Below are 19,450 nucleotides of genomic sequence, written 5' to 3'. Positions count from 1 at the left end.
AGAATGTGGTTCCAGCATATTCCTTCCACTGTTTTTCCATGAGAAAACAGAAGTGACTGCTTTTGCTATGGAATCTCAATTTATAAATACAGAGAAGGTTTAAAAATTTTTGCAGAATGTAGTCCGGAGCTTGCTAAACTGCACCTTACCACATGGTGTCTATTTTGGCCTCTGCTTCACCGTGCTGGACATTTGCCAGTTGGGCTGCTGAGGGTTTCCCCACAATCCTCAGGCTCCTTCAGCTCCTTCCTGGGAGCAGCTGTGGCTTGTGGGAAGGGGTGCTATACTGTGAAAGGCAAGTGCGTGCTGTGGGGCCAGGCAAGCAGGAGAAAGGCACGCAGAGTGTAGTCACTGACCCTGGGCCTCCCTGCTTGCATGACCTCTGCTTTGCATTTCCCACAGTCCTGGTGGAACCGGATGTCCAATCGCTTCCGCAAGCTCAAACTGATGCAGACACTGCCCCGTGGGCTGTCCATCAACCAGCCCTTACCTTTTGCCGATGAGCCCGAGCCAGCGCTGGACTCAACGATGAGGGCCACCTCCCAGGACAAGACAGACTTCCCTGGGCTCCCCACTGTGGCCCATATGACCAAAGACAATGGTAAGAAAAGGCTGCAGGTGGCCTGGCGTTTCAGCATGGTCTCACCTCACTGCTGCCCTTGTACCCCCTACTGCTACTTCTTGATCCATCAGTAGGGATCAGATGATGTAAGAATGAGGGATCAGATGATGTAAGAATGCAGCTCTGGGGCAGAGTGACCAGCTGAAGGAGAAGGGATGTGGACAGCACCAGCCAAAGGCAGAAGTCCCAGGTCCCTGCCTCACACTTCCTGCTAGAGGGGGTCACAGGTCAATCATTGCTTTTCCCTTATCTCTGGTTGGTGGTTTTCCCCACATATCAAATGTGATCGGTTTGTGGTACTGACCTGCAGAGGGAAGGCAGTGAGTTCCCTACTCCTGGGATTGTTCAACACATTGGATGACTTTGCCCGGTTACTGAAGGACATTTCTATACTTTTGGGAAAAGTGATCAGCCAGGATCCCTGGACCAGTCAGGTTTCCCATCCCCGGACCAGCTCCTTCGGCACCACTGTCTGAGACAGACTATTGAGTAGAGCACTTGACTGTCTGGCCAAGCACAACAGTGGTTTATGGAAAAGCAGAAAACATGCTCTGAGATACCTTCTAAATGCTTTCCTTCTATTAAAATATTGAATACCAATGATTATTAAATATTTAATCACCCAGGAGAGTTGGCTTTCCAGGATGAAGGCCGCCCCATCACTCATCTTCATGTCGTGGCCTCAGGGGAGGGTCATTTCAGGAACTTCCATTTATCTCTCAGGTCCTGGGAGCACGAGAGGAGAAAAGGAAGATGCGTTATTGACGACCATGGTGAGTGTGGGCTTTGCTAAGAGCATTTTAGATCTCTGCCAATCATTAGTTGATTGATTTTTGAGGAGGGGTATGGGTGTTTATCTTTCTTTGTGATAGTCATGATGTGGTTGATGATCAAGTCATGTAACAGTGGGTCCAACTCTGGTACCTGAATGCTGGACAAGGTGCCAGCCCTGACCCATAGGTAAGCTGTGCTCTGTGTGGTGGCCAGAAGTAAGTTCGGTTCTTAGGTGGGGGACTGAAGGTAGGTATTGGTGGGCAGCATTAGATGTGAAGAAGATGCAGTACTGTGGTTATGGTGTGTCAGGAGAGAACCTGTAGGAGAGACCTTTAAATCTATCAACCAGAGGTACATCAGGACTCATTCAGTTCAGCAATTGCAAAGGTCCCCAAATAGCAGTAGCATAAACAAGGCAGCAACTGTTTTTCTCAAGTGCGTTAAGTTTGGATGTAAGAGACCTAACTTCATGTTACCTGCTGACTTTCTACGTGTGGCTTCTGTTCCCACGATCACCTCTCTGCCCAAGATGACTACCAGAACGCTGGTCATTACTGCCTATTTCAGCCAGCAGGAAAGAGGAAGGAAGAAAAGGTGACCAGAGATACATGCCAGCCATCTTTAAAGATATCTCCTAGAAACTTGTACACATTGTTTTTTTTAATGTCAAACTGGGTAGAATTTAGTCCTGCGATCACATCCTCATGGCAGGGGAAGCTTGGTAGTGGAGTCTTTGTTCTGGATGGTCACATACATGCCTCTGCAAATAGCAGGGGCGTCATTTCTAAGGGACTGCGTCAGGTAGATATGGGTGGACTACGGTCTCTGACGGACTAAAGCTTTGTGGTCTCTGAATTATCAATGCTGTTCCTCGTGGTTTGGGTTTTTAAGCAAAATCATCTCCAGAAGAGACCGCTGATCTATAAAGTAAGCAGGGTGCTTGGCCCAGGGTTAGCTCTGCCTTGTGACCTTGCAAATGTAACCTCACTTTTCTGGGTTTTGTGTTCTGTGAATGAGAGAGTAACCTTATGGTTCAAGTCCCCGTAGCACTAAGACCCTAGTCATGACCAGCAGAGGGCAGCGTTGGCAAGGGCAGGGACCCTAAGCAGCTCACCTGAGGACACAGGCGGGGTCAGGAACTGCGGCCCTGGCCGCTGTCCCCAACTGCTGTGCGTGGTCCGCTGCTGTGCCAACAGGGGTAAAATGTGGCCCTAACTGATCCTGAGAGCTTATGCTGCCTGCCATTTGACCGTGTTACTAGATTACACTAACTAGTTCCAGTGTGAAAACAGAAATGCTATTATAGGCATTTTGAAAGGTGCAGTGAAGTATCAAGAAGGAAAATAAAATCACCTTTGCTCATGGACCCAGATGGAATTGTGGTTGGCATTTTGTGGCATATATGTTTTGAGTATCTTTCCTAAGCATTTTTTTAGCATCTATGAATATGACATGATGTTGTATATGTATAATAATAGCAAAGACCGCAGCACTGACTAAATAACAGCACTATTCCTGGCGCTGCGTGTGCACCAGCTCACTCAAGCTCCCGCAGAAGCATGTGAGGCCGACAGCATCATCATCTTCTCTGTGTTGTGTTCCCCTCGGCTTGAGAACAACTTGCCACGACCAGCGTTTCCACATCGCCGAGCACTCTTTCCCATAGCATGTTTCTTGGCCGCATGGTAGGGCTGTCTGTCGTGACAGGGCTTTGTCCAAGACTGACCTGTTGGCTGGTGGACTTTCTAGTTTTGCACGATTGCAGCAACTTGCTCAGTGGCCTTATGCCTCCGTTTCGCCCACTTCTAATTATTTTTCAGGGTAGATCTCTAGAGGTGGAACTCGTGGGCAGAGGGTGTGAGCGCCATTGCCTTCCAGAAGGGTGGCAACTTGGGCTTGTGACCCGGAGGGTGAAGTGCCCCTTGGTGGTGGCTTTGCAGCTGTTTGTGTCCAGCCCAGCCCCTCCCTGGCTGGATGAGGTTGTGCAGTCCAGCGGGGAAAGCACTAGTTCACAGACTCTCAGGAAAACAGCACAGCGACACAGGAACCCATCTTGTCCTGTCACTCTCCCAGGCCCGCTGCACCCGCTCACTGTCCCTGGCAGGCGTAGATGCCCCGTGGCTCTGTGGATGCCGAGTGGGCGTTCAAAGTCATCGGTGCAGAGAAGCCGCCTGCCCAGCTCCCGAGGCGGGTTTAGCTGTGGGATGCCCTTCTCTACAAAGCACCATCTGGCGCCCAGTTCGCTGTCTTTTCTTAATTAAAGTGAGCGTGGACGGAGCGAGTGCTCTTCCTTGACAGCCCAACAGTCACGGCTATGCGGATCTGGTACTGACCTGCATCCCACTTTCCAAATGTAGCATTAAATTGTTGCTGAAAATGGCAACAGTGGGAGGCATGGCTGGAGGGGGCAGGGCAGGCAGGGCACGCGGGAGCTGGGTTCCCTGCTGCTCTTCTGCAGCCTCCAGCAGCTGGCACCCCGCCTGGCCCACCCGGGCTCCTGACCTTCGCACAGCCTGTGTGTCTGGCCTGCCCTCTCCCCTGCACTGTCCCTTGAGATCAGTCCTCTGTCCCCACTGCCCCCTTTGTTGTCATCTTTATAGTACAGGTATGGTTGTTAGGCTGCTGTGTGGTCTCCTGGATTGGGTGGCGAGGTGGTTGGTGGCACCAGTTCTGTGAGGAGCAGGGAAAACCCGGAGGCCTCCCCAGAGCTGGAGCCCTTGTGGGCTCACCTAACCCCTGACCTGTCTTTTTCAGCTTCGAAATGGGGCACCTTTTACCAGGCTCCCGAGCGACAAACTGAAGGCAGTCATCCCTCCTTTCCTGCCCCCTTCCAGCTTTGAACTGTGGAGCTCTGACCGCTCCAGGGCCTGTCAGAATGGGAAGGCAGAGCCCATGAAGACTGGGCTGCTCCAGAGAGCCAGCAGGGGCCATGCTGTGGGCAGCGGGGGCACAGACAGCGTAAGTCACCCAGCTCAGGCTTCCGCGTGTCATTTGCCGAGATGAGGTACAGTACAGGCAGAGAGACCTCAGGCCTACTGGTCCCAGTGTCAGAGCTTTAAAATTTTTTTCTTGTTATTTTAATAAGAATATATTATTATTTGGTTGTCACAGGGTCTCACTACGCAGCTTGGACTCAGTGTTCCTTCTGTGAAGAACAGCCTTCCCAGCTCTGGAATTATGGGTGTAAACCACTACACCTGGGCTCTGTGGCTGGATCAGCCTGCCCTGGGGGTGGGGCTGGCGTGGCATGTGCTTCTGGGGATCAAACTGTGGTCCCTACACTTGCTTAAGCTTGCCTAAGCAGATGCTTTAGTCTGCTGAGCTATCTTGCCAGTCCCCCCCCCCTTAAAAAAATGAGTTATATCCTTGTCTGTTTAAATCCTACAAAGGCATTCAGTATATCTGAGACATTAAAATGTTGTTTTGAGGAGCATCTATTGCCTCTCTGGAACCCTGGAGCTCTGGGGAAAACAGGGTTTGAAGACCACATTTGTCTTATCTAAGCTTCCTGTCAGTAGGTAAGGAATAGGGACCAGGGGAGCTGTGATGTGCTGCAGATCACCAGCCAGATTGGAGAGGGTCTAGGACCAGCAAGCAGGGCTTTGGCATTGGCTCAGGTCCCATGCTGTCGTATTGTCCAGGGCTGAGCTGGAGCATCAACGCCAGGAGGCTGCTCTGCGGCTGCTTTCTCAAGGGCAGTGTCTGCCCCTGTCGTGTCCTGGGCTAGGCGCTTCCTGTCAGGTGAGAGATGGTCTCGCAAGTGGCTGAGTCTGTGCTGGCCCTGCTGCTGCCAGCTCAGTGGTTAGAGATCCTCAGGAGCTCCTTCACTGTTGGGTGGGCCTGATCCCTGTGCCTGATGCTTCCTTACCCCAGAGCTATCATCCCATCAAGTCACCAGGGGAGACCCAAGAGCCTGGCACCTGGAGATGCCCACAAGCTGCAGGACTGGTTGCCTTTAGCCCACTTGTCTAGGTCAGGTAGGGATGTGGGGGGGAGTCGTAGAACCGGTCTGTAGAGTTCTTCCCTGAACCATTTTCTTGAGTATGTCAGAAACGCCAGGGGGATGGAAAGCCAGCTTCAGCTCTGATCTGGGTAACAGAGATGGAACATGAGGCAGGGTAATGCATTTCTAGGGAGCCAGAGAGACAAATGTGTGTGCTGGGGGCTCTGCAGGGGCAGTCAGGGAGCCCCCAGGAGGCTGTGACATTGGATCCAGGATTTTCTGCCTGTAGAGTTTTCTCTCCTATGCAGAGCAGGAGCCCGGGTGCCAGGTCATGGCAGGTACATGCTCTTCTGCCACAGCCCTTCCTAGGGTGGCCACGGTAGCTGCTGTGACAAATCACCCGAAGCCAGTAACCTTAAGACAGCAGAAATGTACTTTTGCTCAATTCTAGAGCCCCGAGCTGGAAGCACGGCACCTGCAAGGCCACGTTCCTTCTGACTAGCGGCTGTCTCTGTCTGCTCCAGCTTCCACAGGCCCTAGGTATTTAAGTTGTGGCCTCATCTCCCAGTCTCTGCCTCCATGGCAACAGAGCCTCCTCTTCCCCAGAATTCCCTCCCTACCTCTGTCTTAGAAGAAGATACGCAGTTGCTTTTAGGGTCACCCAGGCTATCCAGGCTAAGCTCCGCTCCTGGAAACTCCAAAGCCCGTCTAATATGAGCTTGTGTATTGTAATAGCCACCTGTGCCTTCCTGGGATACTCTGGAGGCTCTGGACGGCAGGACAGGGCACATCTTGGAGAGCACCATAGCCTACTGCAGCCATCAGTAGTTCTTCCTGGACGCCTCTGCAGGCCCAGGGTCCTTGGAATACGCGAGAGCAGAGTCCCTGGGAGCGCAAAGGACCAGATGCACGGGGACACAGCAGATATGCACTCATCAGAAGGGCTGTTGGGAAGGGCCAGGGTGCCGGAAGAGCAGAGCAGTGCGTGTGAGAGGGGGACAGCGTGGGCCTCCTCAGCAGGGCAGGCCAGCAAGTGATACCTGAGGTTAGAAGACAAGGACTAAAGCTGGTGGTGCAGAACCAGACCTGGGCAAAGCCCTGGGGCTCAAAAGGGGCTGGCCAGGAATCCAGAGGTATCTGTGTAATAAAAGTAGAGGGAATGGATCTGGGGAGGTCAGAGGCATGTGACCAGGTGTGTTGGGACACTAGGGACCAAGGGGTCAAGAAAGGCTTTCCAAGAGTGTGATGCCAAAGTGGGGCTGTAGGGTGCAATGAGAGGAGACATTGCTGGACCAGCAGGACCAACCTGGGAGGGGTAAGCTTGGACTACAGAGGTGGTCACCACATCACCCAGGGGATGATTCTGCCCTGGATGCCTGGGCCTTCTTGGGCTTTTTAGTGAATGACATAATCGGGTTTTCTTCTTGGCCTAGAAGATTTCAGCGAGGCTGACGGCAGGGTGATGAGTGGGAGAAAGCATCACAGGGGCCCAGCCTGAGCTAATGCGCTTTCTGGAACACAGTCTCTGGAAGACAGAAGCAAGCCCTATCCCTTAGGGGGATCCCAGCAGACTTGGCAAGGGTATGCCAGGCCAGTGCTTGATCTGCACACTTGCTGGAAGAGTGACAGGCCCTCAGTGCTGCACCACCTTGTTCTTGCAGACCCCTGTCAGGCCGGTGAAATTTCCCAGCCTCTCCAGAAGCCCTGCCTCTCCCGCCAGTTCTGGAAACTTCAACCACTCGCCTCATTCCTCAGGCGGCTCCAGTGCAGTAGGAGGTGTGAGCAGGCATGGAGCAGAGCTACATAACCGCTCAGGTGCGTAGTGGCAGAGTCTGCAGGGCCAGAGGGATGACCGTCCCGGGCCGAGGGTGAGAGGGGTGACCCTCCCGGGCTGAGGGTGCCGGCTGTCTCTCACCCAGTGTGTACACAGCCCAAGAGTGGCACAGGCCAGGGACTTCCTCCTTGAGGTGAATGAGTGGTTGTCAGTGAATTAACAATCAGTGCTTCATGCATTTTCTTTGGAGTGAGGGGGTTGGACAGGGAAGGATGGAGTCATAGTGCTTTTTCCTGGTACATTTTTGTGAGGAACTGAGCAAAATGCAGGGTGTCTTCATGGGACTTACGAGCCTCGACAGCTGAGACTTCGCGTTTCCCTGCTGCCCTCTCATTGGCAAGGTGAGGAAACTGAAGCTCAAAGAGCCACAAGCAAGTTGCTGGCAAGTCAGCCACAAACTAGAGTCCCTGTGGCTCTTTTGGGCTTGCAGCAGACTTCCTTTTTCTCCCAGGGATGGCCAGAGCCAGCATGGCAGGAAGGGCCCTGTGCTGTGCTTTGCTAAGGCTGCAGATTCTGGTGGAACAGCCTTAAGAACAGATGAGCCCGGCAACTGACCGAAAAAGCTGCAGTTTGTCCCACTAGGGGCCAGCATTAACATTTTAGTGTATGTCCTTGCAAGCTATTCTTATGCATATTCTGAATATTTATAAAAGAATAATAATGTACTGTGCACTATGCCAGGCACATTGCCAGGCCATTTAAAGAAAAAATCTCAGGCTGCTGACAACCTGCAGGTTTATCATCTTCATTTTACAAACAAGGAAATTGGAGCTCAGGACAGTCAGAGAACTCACCCGAGGTCACACAGCGCCTCTGTTGCCGGGCCAGGACCTGAACTGCAGAGCCATTCTCGTAGCCACACAGTTTCCTGAGCTGTAGGCTGCTCTTTGAGCTGCCCCGCTCCTTTCCCCCACATTGTACAGGGCTGTGAGCACCTTCCTGTGCTGATGACCACGTGTGTAAAGCTGTTTAGTAAGAGGCTAGCACTGTGCTCACAGGAGGCATCACCACTTGCATGGCCAGTCCTTGCCTTCGTGGATGATGCCACTGAGTGACACCTTCCTGCTTCCACCTTTGTTTGTTCGGTGATTTCCTTAGCATAAGTGCCCTAGCATCCAACTTGGGGTCAGGAGGCTTGCCCATGTCTGAGGCTTTGAGTGTGCTTTGCCTTCTGGAAGGCTTTCTGTTTATGAACGTAAAGTATTTGCTGCGGTGCCTGGCACTTAGTTAATGCTCCATAAGTAGCAGCTGTTAGTGGCCTCCCCTGAGTATCCCACCTGGGTATTATACTTTCTCTGTCTTCCCTGATCACTGAAGGTTACCAGTAGTGCAGGGAAACAGGGAAAATGGCAATCAGGACACAATCAAGAAAGCAGGTCACTGTGTATCCTGGAGTTGGGAATTTTTATTGACAAGGTGGTATAGGGAAATGCAAGCCCACACTGGACTTTACCCGCCTGCCTCCCTCCCAGCCTCTTACCATGATGGCCTTGCAGTGTTGTGGCCATAGCCCTGGCTACCGTCTGGCCTTTGTGGGGACTCTTCTGTGGTCAGCCTGATCCTGAGCTGCTCTGGACCGGGGTGCCTGTGAGGCCAAGTCCAGTCAAGCCAGTGCACAGTAGCTGTCGCCTGCCTGTGTGGCAGGAAGTACTCAGCCTGTGGTGATTATTCCTGTTTCTGTTGTCTTAGGTGGCAGTGTGGACAGCGTCTTGTCCCAGATCGCTGCCCAGAGGAAGAAAGCAGCAGGATTATCTGAACAGAAGCCCAGCCGGCGGTCAAGTCCTGTGGGCCCCATACCAGGGCCCAGCCCCTCTGAGCTTCCAGTCTCTCCTGTGGGCAGCAGCCTTCCCAGCACCAAGGTGCCTGTTCTGTGTTGGTTCCTTCTAGTGGTCTTGAAAATTTGTCTGAGCAGAGCGCAGGGACTGGGAGCACCACCTTACCCATCCACTGGGGCATCTCCAGAGGGTCTTCCTGTGCCTGGCACTAGCAGTAGGGATCTGGCTATGGAGTGCTGATTTAGTGACCACCTTCATGAGGTCACAGCGGACACAGGCAAGACCCACCTCGGCATGGGAAGGGTTCTCATGGGCAGAGGAGGATGCTGTGAATACTCAAGGCTGTCAGCCACATCCAGGGTGAAGAGGGAGTAGACAAGGAGCCAGGTGAAGGGAGTAGGTGGGCAGGGGGTTATTAGGAGGCTATTGTAGGCAGGGCCACTGCTTGCCTGGGCTCCAAAAGTGAGGGTATGGAACAGGGGAGGAGCTGGCAGCAGTTAGGGCAGATAGCCAGTCTGACCTCCCTGCTTCTGACTACTATGCCACTGTTAATGCAACCTAGGAATATCATTGCATTGTCAGTGTCTATGGCGGGTGCAAAGGGACGTAGCAACCCTGAGTGCCTCTCTGGATGGGCGTCTTTTAGTGGCCTGAGGATCTTCTCCTCTTCCCTGGTAATTGATGGAGAGAGCCCTGAGCCCTTATTCTCCACCATGGGGCTCCGCAAACGCTCCTCAAAAGTGCAGTACAGGTGGTTTCCTCCTCTGAGAGCACCCCAACCCCAGACGTACCTCCGTCTTCGTCGTGCCTCCTAGATAGCCTGAATGTGCTCCTTGAGAAGAGCTAGTGACAGGCAGTTTACCCTGTGACCATGCCCATGGCAGGAGCCCCTCCAGGGTCTTCAGGGTTTTGTGTTTACGAGGTGCCGGGGAAGGAGCTCGGGGCCTTCTCGTCCAAGCAAGTGCTCTTCCACTAACTGCATTGTCTGGATTTATGTTTTACTGGCTGTGCAAAATAGTCTTATTATCTGCCCAACCACCGCTGGTTTCACAACTTCCTGTTTGTTCAAAGTTCTTATGCTGTAGCATATCCATAGTTAAGTTTCTTGGACAATTTTAGCTTCAGAAAATATTTTTCTCTCCCAATTCATTAGCTTAATTTCCACTCTGTTCAAGATTGTGTATGTAAAGGACCCACACAATTAAGTCCCTTTGAGAATCCAGCTGTAGAAAAAAGTCTCTACTGATACTGTAATATATTGTCTTTTATCAATAAGAACTTAAATAATTATTGTATTTCTCTTTTTGTATTTGCTGCTAGGAAACTCACTGCTACTCATTAAAGTAAGTCTGCTAGCCTGGGGCTTTTGAGATAGTTTTTCTGTTGTTTCAAATGTTCTGTTTCTATTCTGATGATCTTATTAGATGAAGTAGATATTATTAGCTCCTTTTACTTTAGTTGGTGTTGGAAATAGGCATCTGAGTTATAAATTATATTAACTAGCACCTAGCTTGGGCATATCTATCGTGTAACCTACATACATGTGTTTTCTGATGAAAGGAAATTGACTGCTAAAAGATGCATTCAGGAAGTAATAAACTGGGGCAATGATCCTTTTCAGTGATCACCTGATACTCTTAGCATACTGCTCTGCTGTGACCTTGGGAGATGTTTAATAATGCTTCTGGGCTCCACCCAGAGTAACTGACTGAGGCTCTCAGCGTAGGGTGCAGGGAATCATTTTTCCCCATAGAGAATCTATTACAGCCAGCCCAGCCCAGAGCTCTTAGAAACCGCTGCCCTAAATCAAAGGACATAGAAGTGGGCTTTCTGTCACAGGCTGGAGCAGTAAATGGAGACATGAAGTGCCATCAAAGGCTCCCTTAGGAAGAATTAGAAATTAGTCTTCAAAATATGAGCCTCTGAACCTGGTCTTCGTGCTTTGCTTAAGAACAGTGGCTCACTGCAGTGGTGGCATGCCTGATGTCGGCTTCTTCGTGTTGAAAGTGTGAAGGAGTGCTGGAGATGCTGAAAGGGTGGAGGGGTAGCACACTACCACTCGTGGTCTCCAGAGGACCCGCAGGCCCCCTAGTGAAAGGTTCCAGCTTCCTTCTCCCAGCTAAAACTCAGTGCTTTCAAGCAAGCAGCCTTTCTTTGGCTTGTGTACCTGCGGGTGTATAAGTTATTGAGAACTTTGCTGGACAGTTTCCAATCTGGCGGATCCACGTCTGGCTGGCTGATGGCTGAACTGGCTGACATGTTCTGAAAGTACCTAAAAGCCTGGGTTGAAAACCAGTTCAGCTTTTGGAAGCACAGAGAGCCAGGTAGCACCCAGAGTGGCACAGCAGAGTGTGTGGCCCAGAGTGAGTGAAATGTGGAAAGGACACCCCCAGAGCAGCGGGTCCTCTGCCCTGGGATGTGGAGGACAATTGGAGTGTTTCAGAGAGCCCCAGAGAATCTTACATTTACCCCTCTTTTCCCCAGGAGTATCCACAAGGCTCAGTATATTAGATCTCTTTGCTTCTGGTCAGGAGAGATCTGTTTTCCAGCGGTGTACCAGTTGTTTCCTGATCAATCAGCAGCTCTGGTTGGAATTTATTTGTAGGCAGTAAAGGGAAGAATGTTTAAAGGTATAGGCAGCTTGTTAACAAAATCTTTCAAAACCTTAGGGATGGACTTCTTTTTCTACACACTGGGGTAGAGTTAGCAAAAGGGAGCATTAAAGACCTAGTAAAAGGAAGGGCATATTCATTTCTAGATGTAACAGTGGTTTAGCTCAGTCTCTACTATGCTGCACAAGATTTCCAATTGTTAACAGGAATTAGAAGATAAATAAAAAGGCAAGAAAATCCACATTCCCAAGAAGCAGAGCAGTCATGAGAATCAAACTAGGTATGGCTCAGGTATTTAGAATTATCAGACAGGGAATGTAAAATAACTAAAACTAAGATGTTAAAGGCTGTAGTGGAAAATGTGAACACACAAAGGTGTATGACTAGCTGTTTTAGTAGAGAGATCCTTTAGCAGTAAAGGATCAAGTGGAAATGCCAGGAGTAAAAAGCAGTGAAAGAGATGAAGAACGCCTTTGACAGACTTCTCACACTTGACACAGCCAAGGAAAGAATCTGTGAACTTGAAGCTATAGAAATTACCCCGGTTGAAACACAAAGAAGCTTAAAGAAAAAATCCAGAGCCCTTAAAACTTGTAGGGTAATGCTTGACATATAGATAATTGGAAGCTCTGGAAGCAGGTAGAGAGGGGGAGGGAGGGAGAGAAGGAGAGAGAACAAAGGGAGAGAGGAGAGGAGAGGAAGGGGAGAGGAGAGAGGGAAGGAGGAGCGAAGGAGAGAGTAAATATTTAGAGAAGTCATGGCTTAGAATTTTCTCAAGTTAGTGGCAGTTGGAACATTCATAGACCCAGAAATTGCAGAGAGCAATAAATAGGAAAATATAAAAAAGAATAACCTAGCCATATTATGTTTAAACTACTAAGAAGGAAGCAATAGAAAAATCTTGAAAGCTACCAGGGGAAAAAAAGAAATTATATACCAAGAGAGAAAAATAAGAATTATAGCAGACTTTCTGTCTGAAACTATGCAAAACAAAGTCATGACAACTTTAAAGCACTGAAGGGAAAAGTTGAGTTATGCCAGCTCATAAAATTAATTGGGAGGATTATCTCCTGTCCTATTTTTCTGGAAGATGTTATGTACAATTGGTATTATTTAATCCTAAATGTTTGGTAAGATTTGTTGGTGAAACCACGTGGACCCACTGTTTTCTTATAGGCAGTTTTAACTCAACAAAATTTTTATTAAGTTTCTTTATACATGTAGGACTATTCAGGCTATTTGTTTTTTCTTGAGCGAGCTTTGTGTTTTGTTATCATTCAAGGAATTATGCATTTTATCTAAATTGTTGAATTTGTGATGCAGAGCTTTTGGTCTTTATTATTCTAACATATGGGGTGAATAAGAATGTCTCCTTTTTTGTACATTAGTAATTTGTAATATCTCTTTTTCTCTTGGTCAGCCTAGCTAAAAGTTTGTCTTATTGATGTTTCTGGAGGACCACTTTTGGTTCCATTGATTTTTCTGTCTTCAATTTTATTGATTTCTTTTTAGATAAGAGTCTTACCATATAGTGCAGGCTGGCCTTGAACTCACCTATGTAGTTCAGGCTGTCCTTAAACTCACGGTGGTCCTCCTGTCTCAGCCTCCTGAATGCTGGGGTTACAGGTGTGCGCCACCACACCCAGCCAATTTCATTGATTTCTGTTGCGCGTGATTCCTTTCCTTACTTGCTTTGAGTTTTACCTTCTTTCTGTAGTTTCTCATACTAGAAGCTTGCATTACTCTTTAGACAGCTTTTGTTCCTTAAAACAAGCGTTTAATGCTATAAATTTACCCGTGTTTTTTTTTCTTGCATCCTAGGGTTGTTAAAATATTTTTTTAACTTCCTTTGAGACTTTTGTCTTTGGCCTGTTATTTAGAAGTATATTGTGTCTTTTGCAATAATTTGTGAATTTTCCATAAATTTTTCTATTCCTAATTCAGTTCTACTATAATTCTATTCCATTCCGTCAAGTGTATTGAATTCTATTTTATCCTCTCATCTGTGAATCTCACACACACCTGAGAAAAGAGTTATTTTATTATGGTTGGAAAAGGGAGATTCTATAACTGTCAGTAAATGTCCATTAGGCCTGGTTAACTGATGGTGTTGGCCAGGTAGTCAATATTCTAATTTTCTGTCTACTTTTTCTATAAATTGCTAAGAGAGGACCATTAAAATTTCTAACTGTAACTATGTATTAGTTTATTTCTCTTTTCAGATCTATTGGTTTTTGCCTCACTTCTTTTGAAGTATTATATGCATTTGGGACTATTGCATTTTAGTGATCCCTGTATCGTGAGGAAATGCCCCCCTTAGCCCCTCAGTTTGGGAACAAGAATGTGTTTTTATGATATAATAAGAAAGAACATGACAGATCAGTAACTCTCATGAACATAAAGATCTTCCATAAAATTTTAGTGATGCAGATTTCATGATAAATAAGAAGGGCAATGCATTCTAATAAAGTGGGGCTTAGCCCCAAAGTGCAAGTCTGGCTCAGCAGCAGAAACTCAGACAAGGCACCCACTACAGGATAATGCAGGGAAATCACTTAACAAAATTCAGTTTCTATTCATGATAAAAACTAACAGCAAACTAGGAAGTGAGCGTAACCTCTTGACTTTGGTGTAAGTACCTGTTAGTGGCATCATGCTTGGTCAAGTCCTTTCCACTAAGGTCAGGAGCACGAATGTCATCCCTTACCTCCAGCTCATGCGTCCGAATCTAGTTACTATAATAGGCCAGGAAGAAAAAAAAAAAAAAAAAAAAGGCATACGGAGTGGGAAGGAAGAAGTGGAGCTCTTTCTATTCTTAGCTGATACGTTCATTTATGTGAAGACTTCAGATCTGCACCAAAACAGCTATGACTGATAGGTGAGTTCGGCAAGGTTACAGGTTACAAACTCAAAATATAAAAACATCAGTTGTACTTCTTAGTACTAGCAATGAGTAACAGTTCACATATTCTTATTTATGTACTTATGTATTTGGTACATGGTCTCACTACGCAGGTCATACTTGCAGTGATCCTCCTGTTTTTAGCCTCCCCAGAACTAGGATTACAGGCGTGCACCACCATGCCTGGTCTCGGTGGCCAGCTCAACGCAACCAGCGGAGGGACCAGTGTGGCGTGTGGTACAGGGGATCGAACCCAGGTCCTTGCACTTGCTAGGCAGGTGCACTGAGCTATCTTGCCAGCCTTTCAGTTAGAATATTCTTAGTTAACTTTTTCAAAAAATATAAAGTAATAATAAAAATACAATATATTTGAAACATAAAAAATTATAAAAATGAAATAACCTAGGAATAAATTTATTTAAAGATGCAAAATCTACAGGTTGAAAACTACAAAATGCTCATCAACAGAAGTTTAAATAAATGGAGGGCTGGGAGGCCCAGCATTGCTAACATACAAAGTCTACAGCTAGTTCTCATAGCAAAGGGGCAGGGCTGACACCTAGGTTTCCTAGATCTTGAATACCTCTTGGTACTCCATGTGTCTCTCTGCTTCAGGGTGGATTTTCCTGTAACTGTTTCTCTTTGCATGCATGTGGAGTAGATTTTAGAGTCCTCCTAGACAGCCTGTTGCGTCAGATGCCACCCATGCTCCTTATGGTAGCATCTGTTCACATCCTTATACCCTCCGGGTGATGGCACGTGTATTCATTTGTCTGATTTTCTTCTGCAGAAATTGGAGACCAATGCACGGCCTCCATCTGGAACTTCCACTACCTCCAAAAGCACCTCCCCTACCCTCACACCCTCCCCTTCACCTAAGGGCCACACTGCGGAGTCCTCGGTGTCCTCCTCCTCTTCCCATCGACAGTCTAAGAGCAGTGGGGGCTCCAGCAGTGGCACCATCACAGATGAGGGTGAGTGTGGGGTGGGCGTGGGCGTTTCCCGAGGCCCAGCTCTTCCCTCACGTGATGGCCCGGCAGCACAGAGCCACCTGTTGCCCTCATTGCTAGGTCAAGCTATGTCTCTCCCCTTCCCTGATTGTCTTGTATTTTTGTCTTCAACTTGCTGAAGATTCGGTAAGTTCCTGTGAATTGTGTGTGAATGCAGGTTGAGTTTCATTTGTGTGCACAAACACGCACCCATAGCAGCGCTGCGGCAGTCAGCAGGTGTTGCCACTTGTGACAGGTGTGAGGACGACTTAGCCATTTAGCTTCACAGTGGCAGTCAGACTTGTGCCATCAGTGGAGCTTAGTGTCCCCCGCAAGACCCCCAGGAAAAGCATCGATTGTGTGGGACCACAAGGGCTGGGAAGGGATAGGGCTGCATGTATCAGAACTGGTTGTTAAGTGTACAGGAAATGACAGAGTGATTATTAAAAGTCAAATGATACAAACTTAAGAGTTGATCAAAGTATAAAGTATATGTGTGTATTGTGGTTTTAGAAAATGTGTTCTTCAGCAGCTCCTTGGTGTGCTTGCTTATTGCCTGTGTCATGAGGCTGTTTCCACCTCCCACTTGCAGTGAGAGCCCTGGGTATGCTGTGATGTGGTGCTGCTGTCCAGCTCTCACCAGGTTCACTCGGGGCATTATGGAGGTGGGCTCCAGTGGGCTGCAGTGGGGGTATTCATGCCACAGAAGTTGGCAACACCACCAATCAGGTGGTGACTTAGTATGATTGTTTTATAGATTGTTTAGACATGATCCAAACAATAAAAGGTCAAAATGTTAATAATGAGGGTTAAATTTAAGAGTTTGTCATGTCTGTAGCCATTTCACAATAATAGCACAAGTGAGAAAGAATTTGTCCAGTGCGTGAAAAGCATAATCCAGTTCAGCCACGTTGCTCACATGGACTTGCAACTTATGTCTTTAGTGACTCATTTTTTCTTTTTTGTTTGTGTAAACAAAGCAGTTGAGCAGCATTCCTTCAAACTGCCCTCCTTGGCCGTGAATGCAAGAGCAGACAGAAATCAGTTGAAAGCACTTGGTGAGGTTTAGCTGGTTCTGTGGAACCTACAGTAAGGCGTATACCTATTTTATTTCTCCAGTGTACTCTACCTCTGCATATCATTCAGGTCTGCAGTAGACTTGAGTACCTCTGTACACATGTGTAATTACCCACACAGCCAAGGGTCAGACACCCTCCTGCACACCACTGCAGAGGAACCATGAGCCAAGGGGCAGCGGAGCGAGGTTTGCCCCTGTGGAAGTACCACGGGCTAAATGTAGGTTGGAGTTGATTTCTCAGATGCATCCTTTTGTGAAGCTATCCGCAGTTGCCAGCTGTCCTCTGTCCTACAGCCCCATGTCCTTCCTCTTCACCATAGCATGTGTCGCCATGACAGATGCAGCAGAGCAGCAACCTGGCCAGAAAACCAGACCACTGGGTCTCAGTCCCTGCCTTGCCAGGGCCTAGCAGTGCCCCCTCACCCAAAACTCAGGTGCATCCTCTCTGCGCCCTTCACCTTCTGCAAATGAGAACAGCAGCAGTATCTATCTCCTGTAGTTGAGATAAGGAGGAAAGGAATCGGCCATGTAGAGGATGCCCAATGGCCAGCACCACGTGTTTGGCTCAGACTGTGGTTCTGTTGACCGAGCCCACCAAGTTCTCCACAGGGTCTCTGGGCCCTGGCACTCCCAGCAGGCAGCAGACATCCTGGGAGCCACTGCTGAGTGTGAGTGAATGAAAGAAGGAAGCAGATCTCATGGCTTCTTGGAGCGCATCCACTGCCTCAGGACCTCCGCCCCTCCTGTTCCCTCTTTGGGTGCCGCTTCTCTTCCTTGGGCTAGCTATGGAGCCTGTTCCTTATTACTGCTCAGATGTCACCTGACAAGGGAGACCTTCACTGATCACCCTCTGCAGAGCAGCATCCTTCCGCCCTCTGTCGCCTGTCCCCACCCCACTGTCTCCTTCATTGCTGCCTGTGGTTCAGCAGCCTCTGCCATCTGTTTGGGTCCCTGTTGAGCCCCCAGTACTGAGTCTGGAATGTGTGTGTCCTCAGCACACTCCCAGCACACACACACACACACACACACACATACACACACACACACACACACACACACACACACACACATGTGCCTTGTCTCCTTGTCTATCCTGCCAGCTGATTCTGCACATGTGCCCCTGGTCTGTGCCCTCTGGCTCCCCTACAGGACTCATGTCCATTCATCTGTCCTCCCTCCCTTCCTTCCTTCCTTCCTTTCTTCCTTCTTTCCTTCCTGGAGGCCCTGCCGCTTCACGCTGAGCCCAGGTGTCTCTACTCTGCAGCCCAGCTGACTCCACTCTGCAGCCCAGCTGCTCCTCTGCCTTTTTTCTCAGGCACAGAACTCCAGGGTCTTGGTGTTGACCGTGATGCTGTAGCCTTTCACAGAAGGAGGCAATGTGTTAGTCCCAGCAGCCAGAGCTCCAAGGTCTCAGTGGCTGCAGGTTTGGGGCTGCCGTGCCAAGGGCATGTGCTGGTGTGGGGAGGACACGGCTGACAGGTAGCTCAGGACCACCTGCGGCCTCGCCCACAGGGGCACAGGGTAGATCTGCTATGTATGTTGAAGTTTTCTTTGGGCCTCGTTTAAAATAAAGTGGTCATTATTTTCTAAAAGTCTGAACGTGGCTTTTGATACCTTATAACATCCTAACGTGTTTTTTCAAATCTTTCTCAATTGAAGATGAACTGACTGGAATCCTTAAGAAGTTATCACTTGAGAAATACCAGCCCATTTTTGAGGAACAAGAGGTAAGGATGTTCTTTTTGAATGTCCCTTTAAGTCCTACTATTAAAAAACAAAACAACTCCAGAATCCTTCGTCTGAGCACATACTTTTCATTCCGTGGACCTAAATTGCTCTCTCTCACCGAGACAGCCTGGAAATAGAAATCCTGTTCAGCATATTAGTTCAGTTCATTGCAGTGAAATCCTGGGGACCTTATGGCTCACTGCTTTATAGTCAGATTCTGTAACTTTGAACACTGCTCTTTCTTGAAAAGTTTGTGTTGATCCTGAAAATATTTCTGTTGCCCAGAATTAATTGGTAGGCTTATAGGTTTAAAGTGGGCCACAAGCAAATCCTGAGGAATCTGTCTGGAGATGCTGTGGTAATCTGAGCGTTTCTATGTGCTTAGCATTCAAAATCATATTTAAGAAATGACTGTTCTGCTGTCTGGCACTTCCTTAAAATGTTAAATTTAGAGTTATCGTATGACCTAACAAATCTCTTAAATATATCCTCAAGAGAAATGACATACATCCACACAAAAACTTGTACACAGATGTTCATTGCAGTATTATTTATGCTAGCCGAAAACTGGAAAAACTCTGTCCGTGAACTGAAGAGAAAAATACAGAAGGTAACGCCTCTGTACGATGGAATATTATCCAGCTATAAAAAGAGTGAAGTAGCAACACATGGCACAATAAGGAGGACTTCTGAAAGCATGCTAAGTGAAAGGCGTCGTCAAGGGTCACATGTGGTGTGATTTTACATATGTGAAATGCCTCGACTGGGCAAAGTTAGATAAGAGAAAGTACATTCATGGTCACCCGGGGCTAGGGGGAGGCAAAGCGAGGGTGACTGCTCTCGGCTTTGGAATCTTTGGGGGTTGGTGAAAATGATTCAAAACTGAGGATGGTTGTGTGACTGAATATGCTATACATCATTTGAGTCCTACGTGGATGGCATGTGAATTACATCTCGTAAAGTGTTAACAGAAATGCACTACTGCAGTCAAATAAAACTCTGCAGGCCCACTAGCACCAGGCTGTAATCACTGGTTTAGAATATTCTGGTGACCAGCTTAGCACATGAAAATCACCCTAATTACAGTCACAATCCTGAGAGTCACTGATTGTCCCCATGAAGCTTGAGACACAAAGAAGCATTTGTATTTTGGTTTAAGAGGCAAAGGACTCAGGGGTTCTCTGTCTCTCCTC

The 19,450-nt window shown here is 48.2% G+C and overlaps 1 protein-coding gene across 1 annotated transcript in view; it reads left to right on the top strand.

The window, feature by feature from the left end:
- Anks6 (ankyrin repeat and sterile alpha motif domain containing 6) overlaps window positions 1-19,450 on the top strand; it is a 53,828-nt gene that overhangs the window by 20,756 nt on the left and 13,622 nt on the right. Inside the window, exons 8-14 of the mRNA XM_004645237.2 lie at window positions 403-601; window positions 1,346-1,395; window positions 4,151-4,354; window positions 7,001-7,154; window positions 8,863-9,032; window positions 15,253-15,436; window positions 18,189-18,256. Of these exons, the coding sequence (XP_004645294.2) occupies window positions 403-601; window positions 1,346-1,395; window positions 4,151-4,354; window positions 7,001-7,154; window positions 8,863-9,032; window positions 15,253-15,436; window positions 18,189-18,256 (1,029 nt within the window). The remainder of the gene's footprint in view (window positions 1-402; window positions 602-1,345; window positions 1,396-4,150; window positions 4,355-7,000; window positions 7,155-8,862; window positions 9,033-15,252; window positions 15,437-18,188; window positions 18,257-19,450) is intronic.

This window comes from Octodon degus, unplaced genomic scaffold, assembly GCF_000260255.1.
Source record: "Octodon degus isolate 3935 unplaced genomic scaffold, OctDeg1.0 scaffold00221, whole genome shotgun sequence".
NCBI classification, from domain to species: domain Eukaryota; kingdom Metazoa; phylum Chordata; class Mammalia; order Rodentia; family Octodontidae; genus Octodon; species Octodon degus.
The sequence above is the reverse complement of the archived record's forward strand: the minus strand, read 5'-3'. Positions and strand labels throughout refer to the sequence as shown.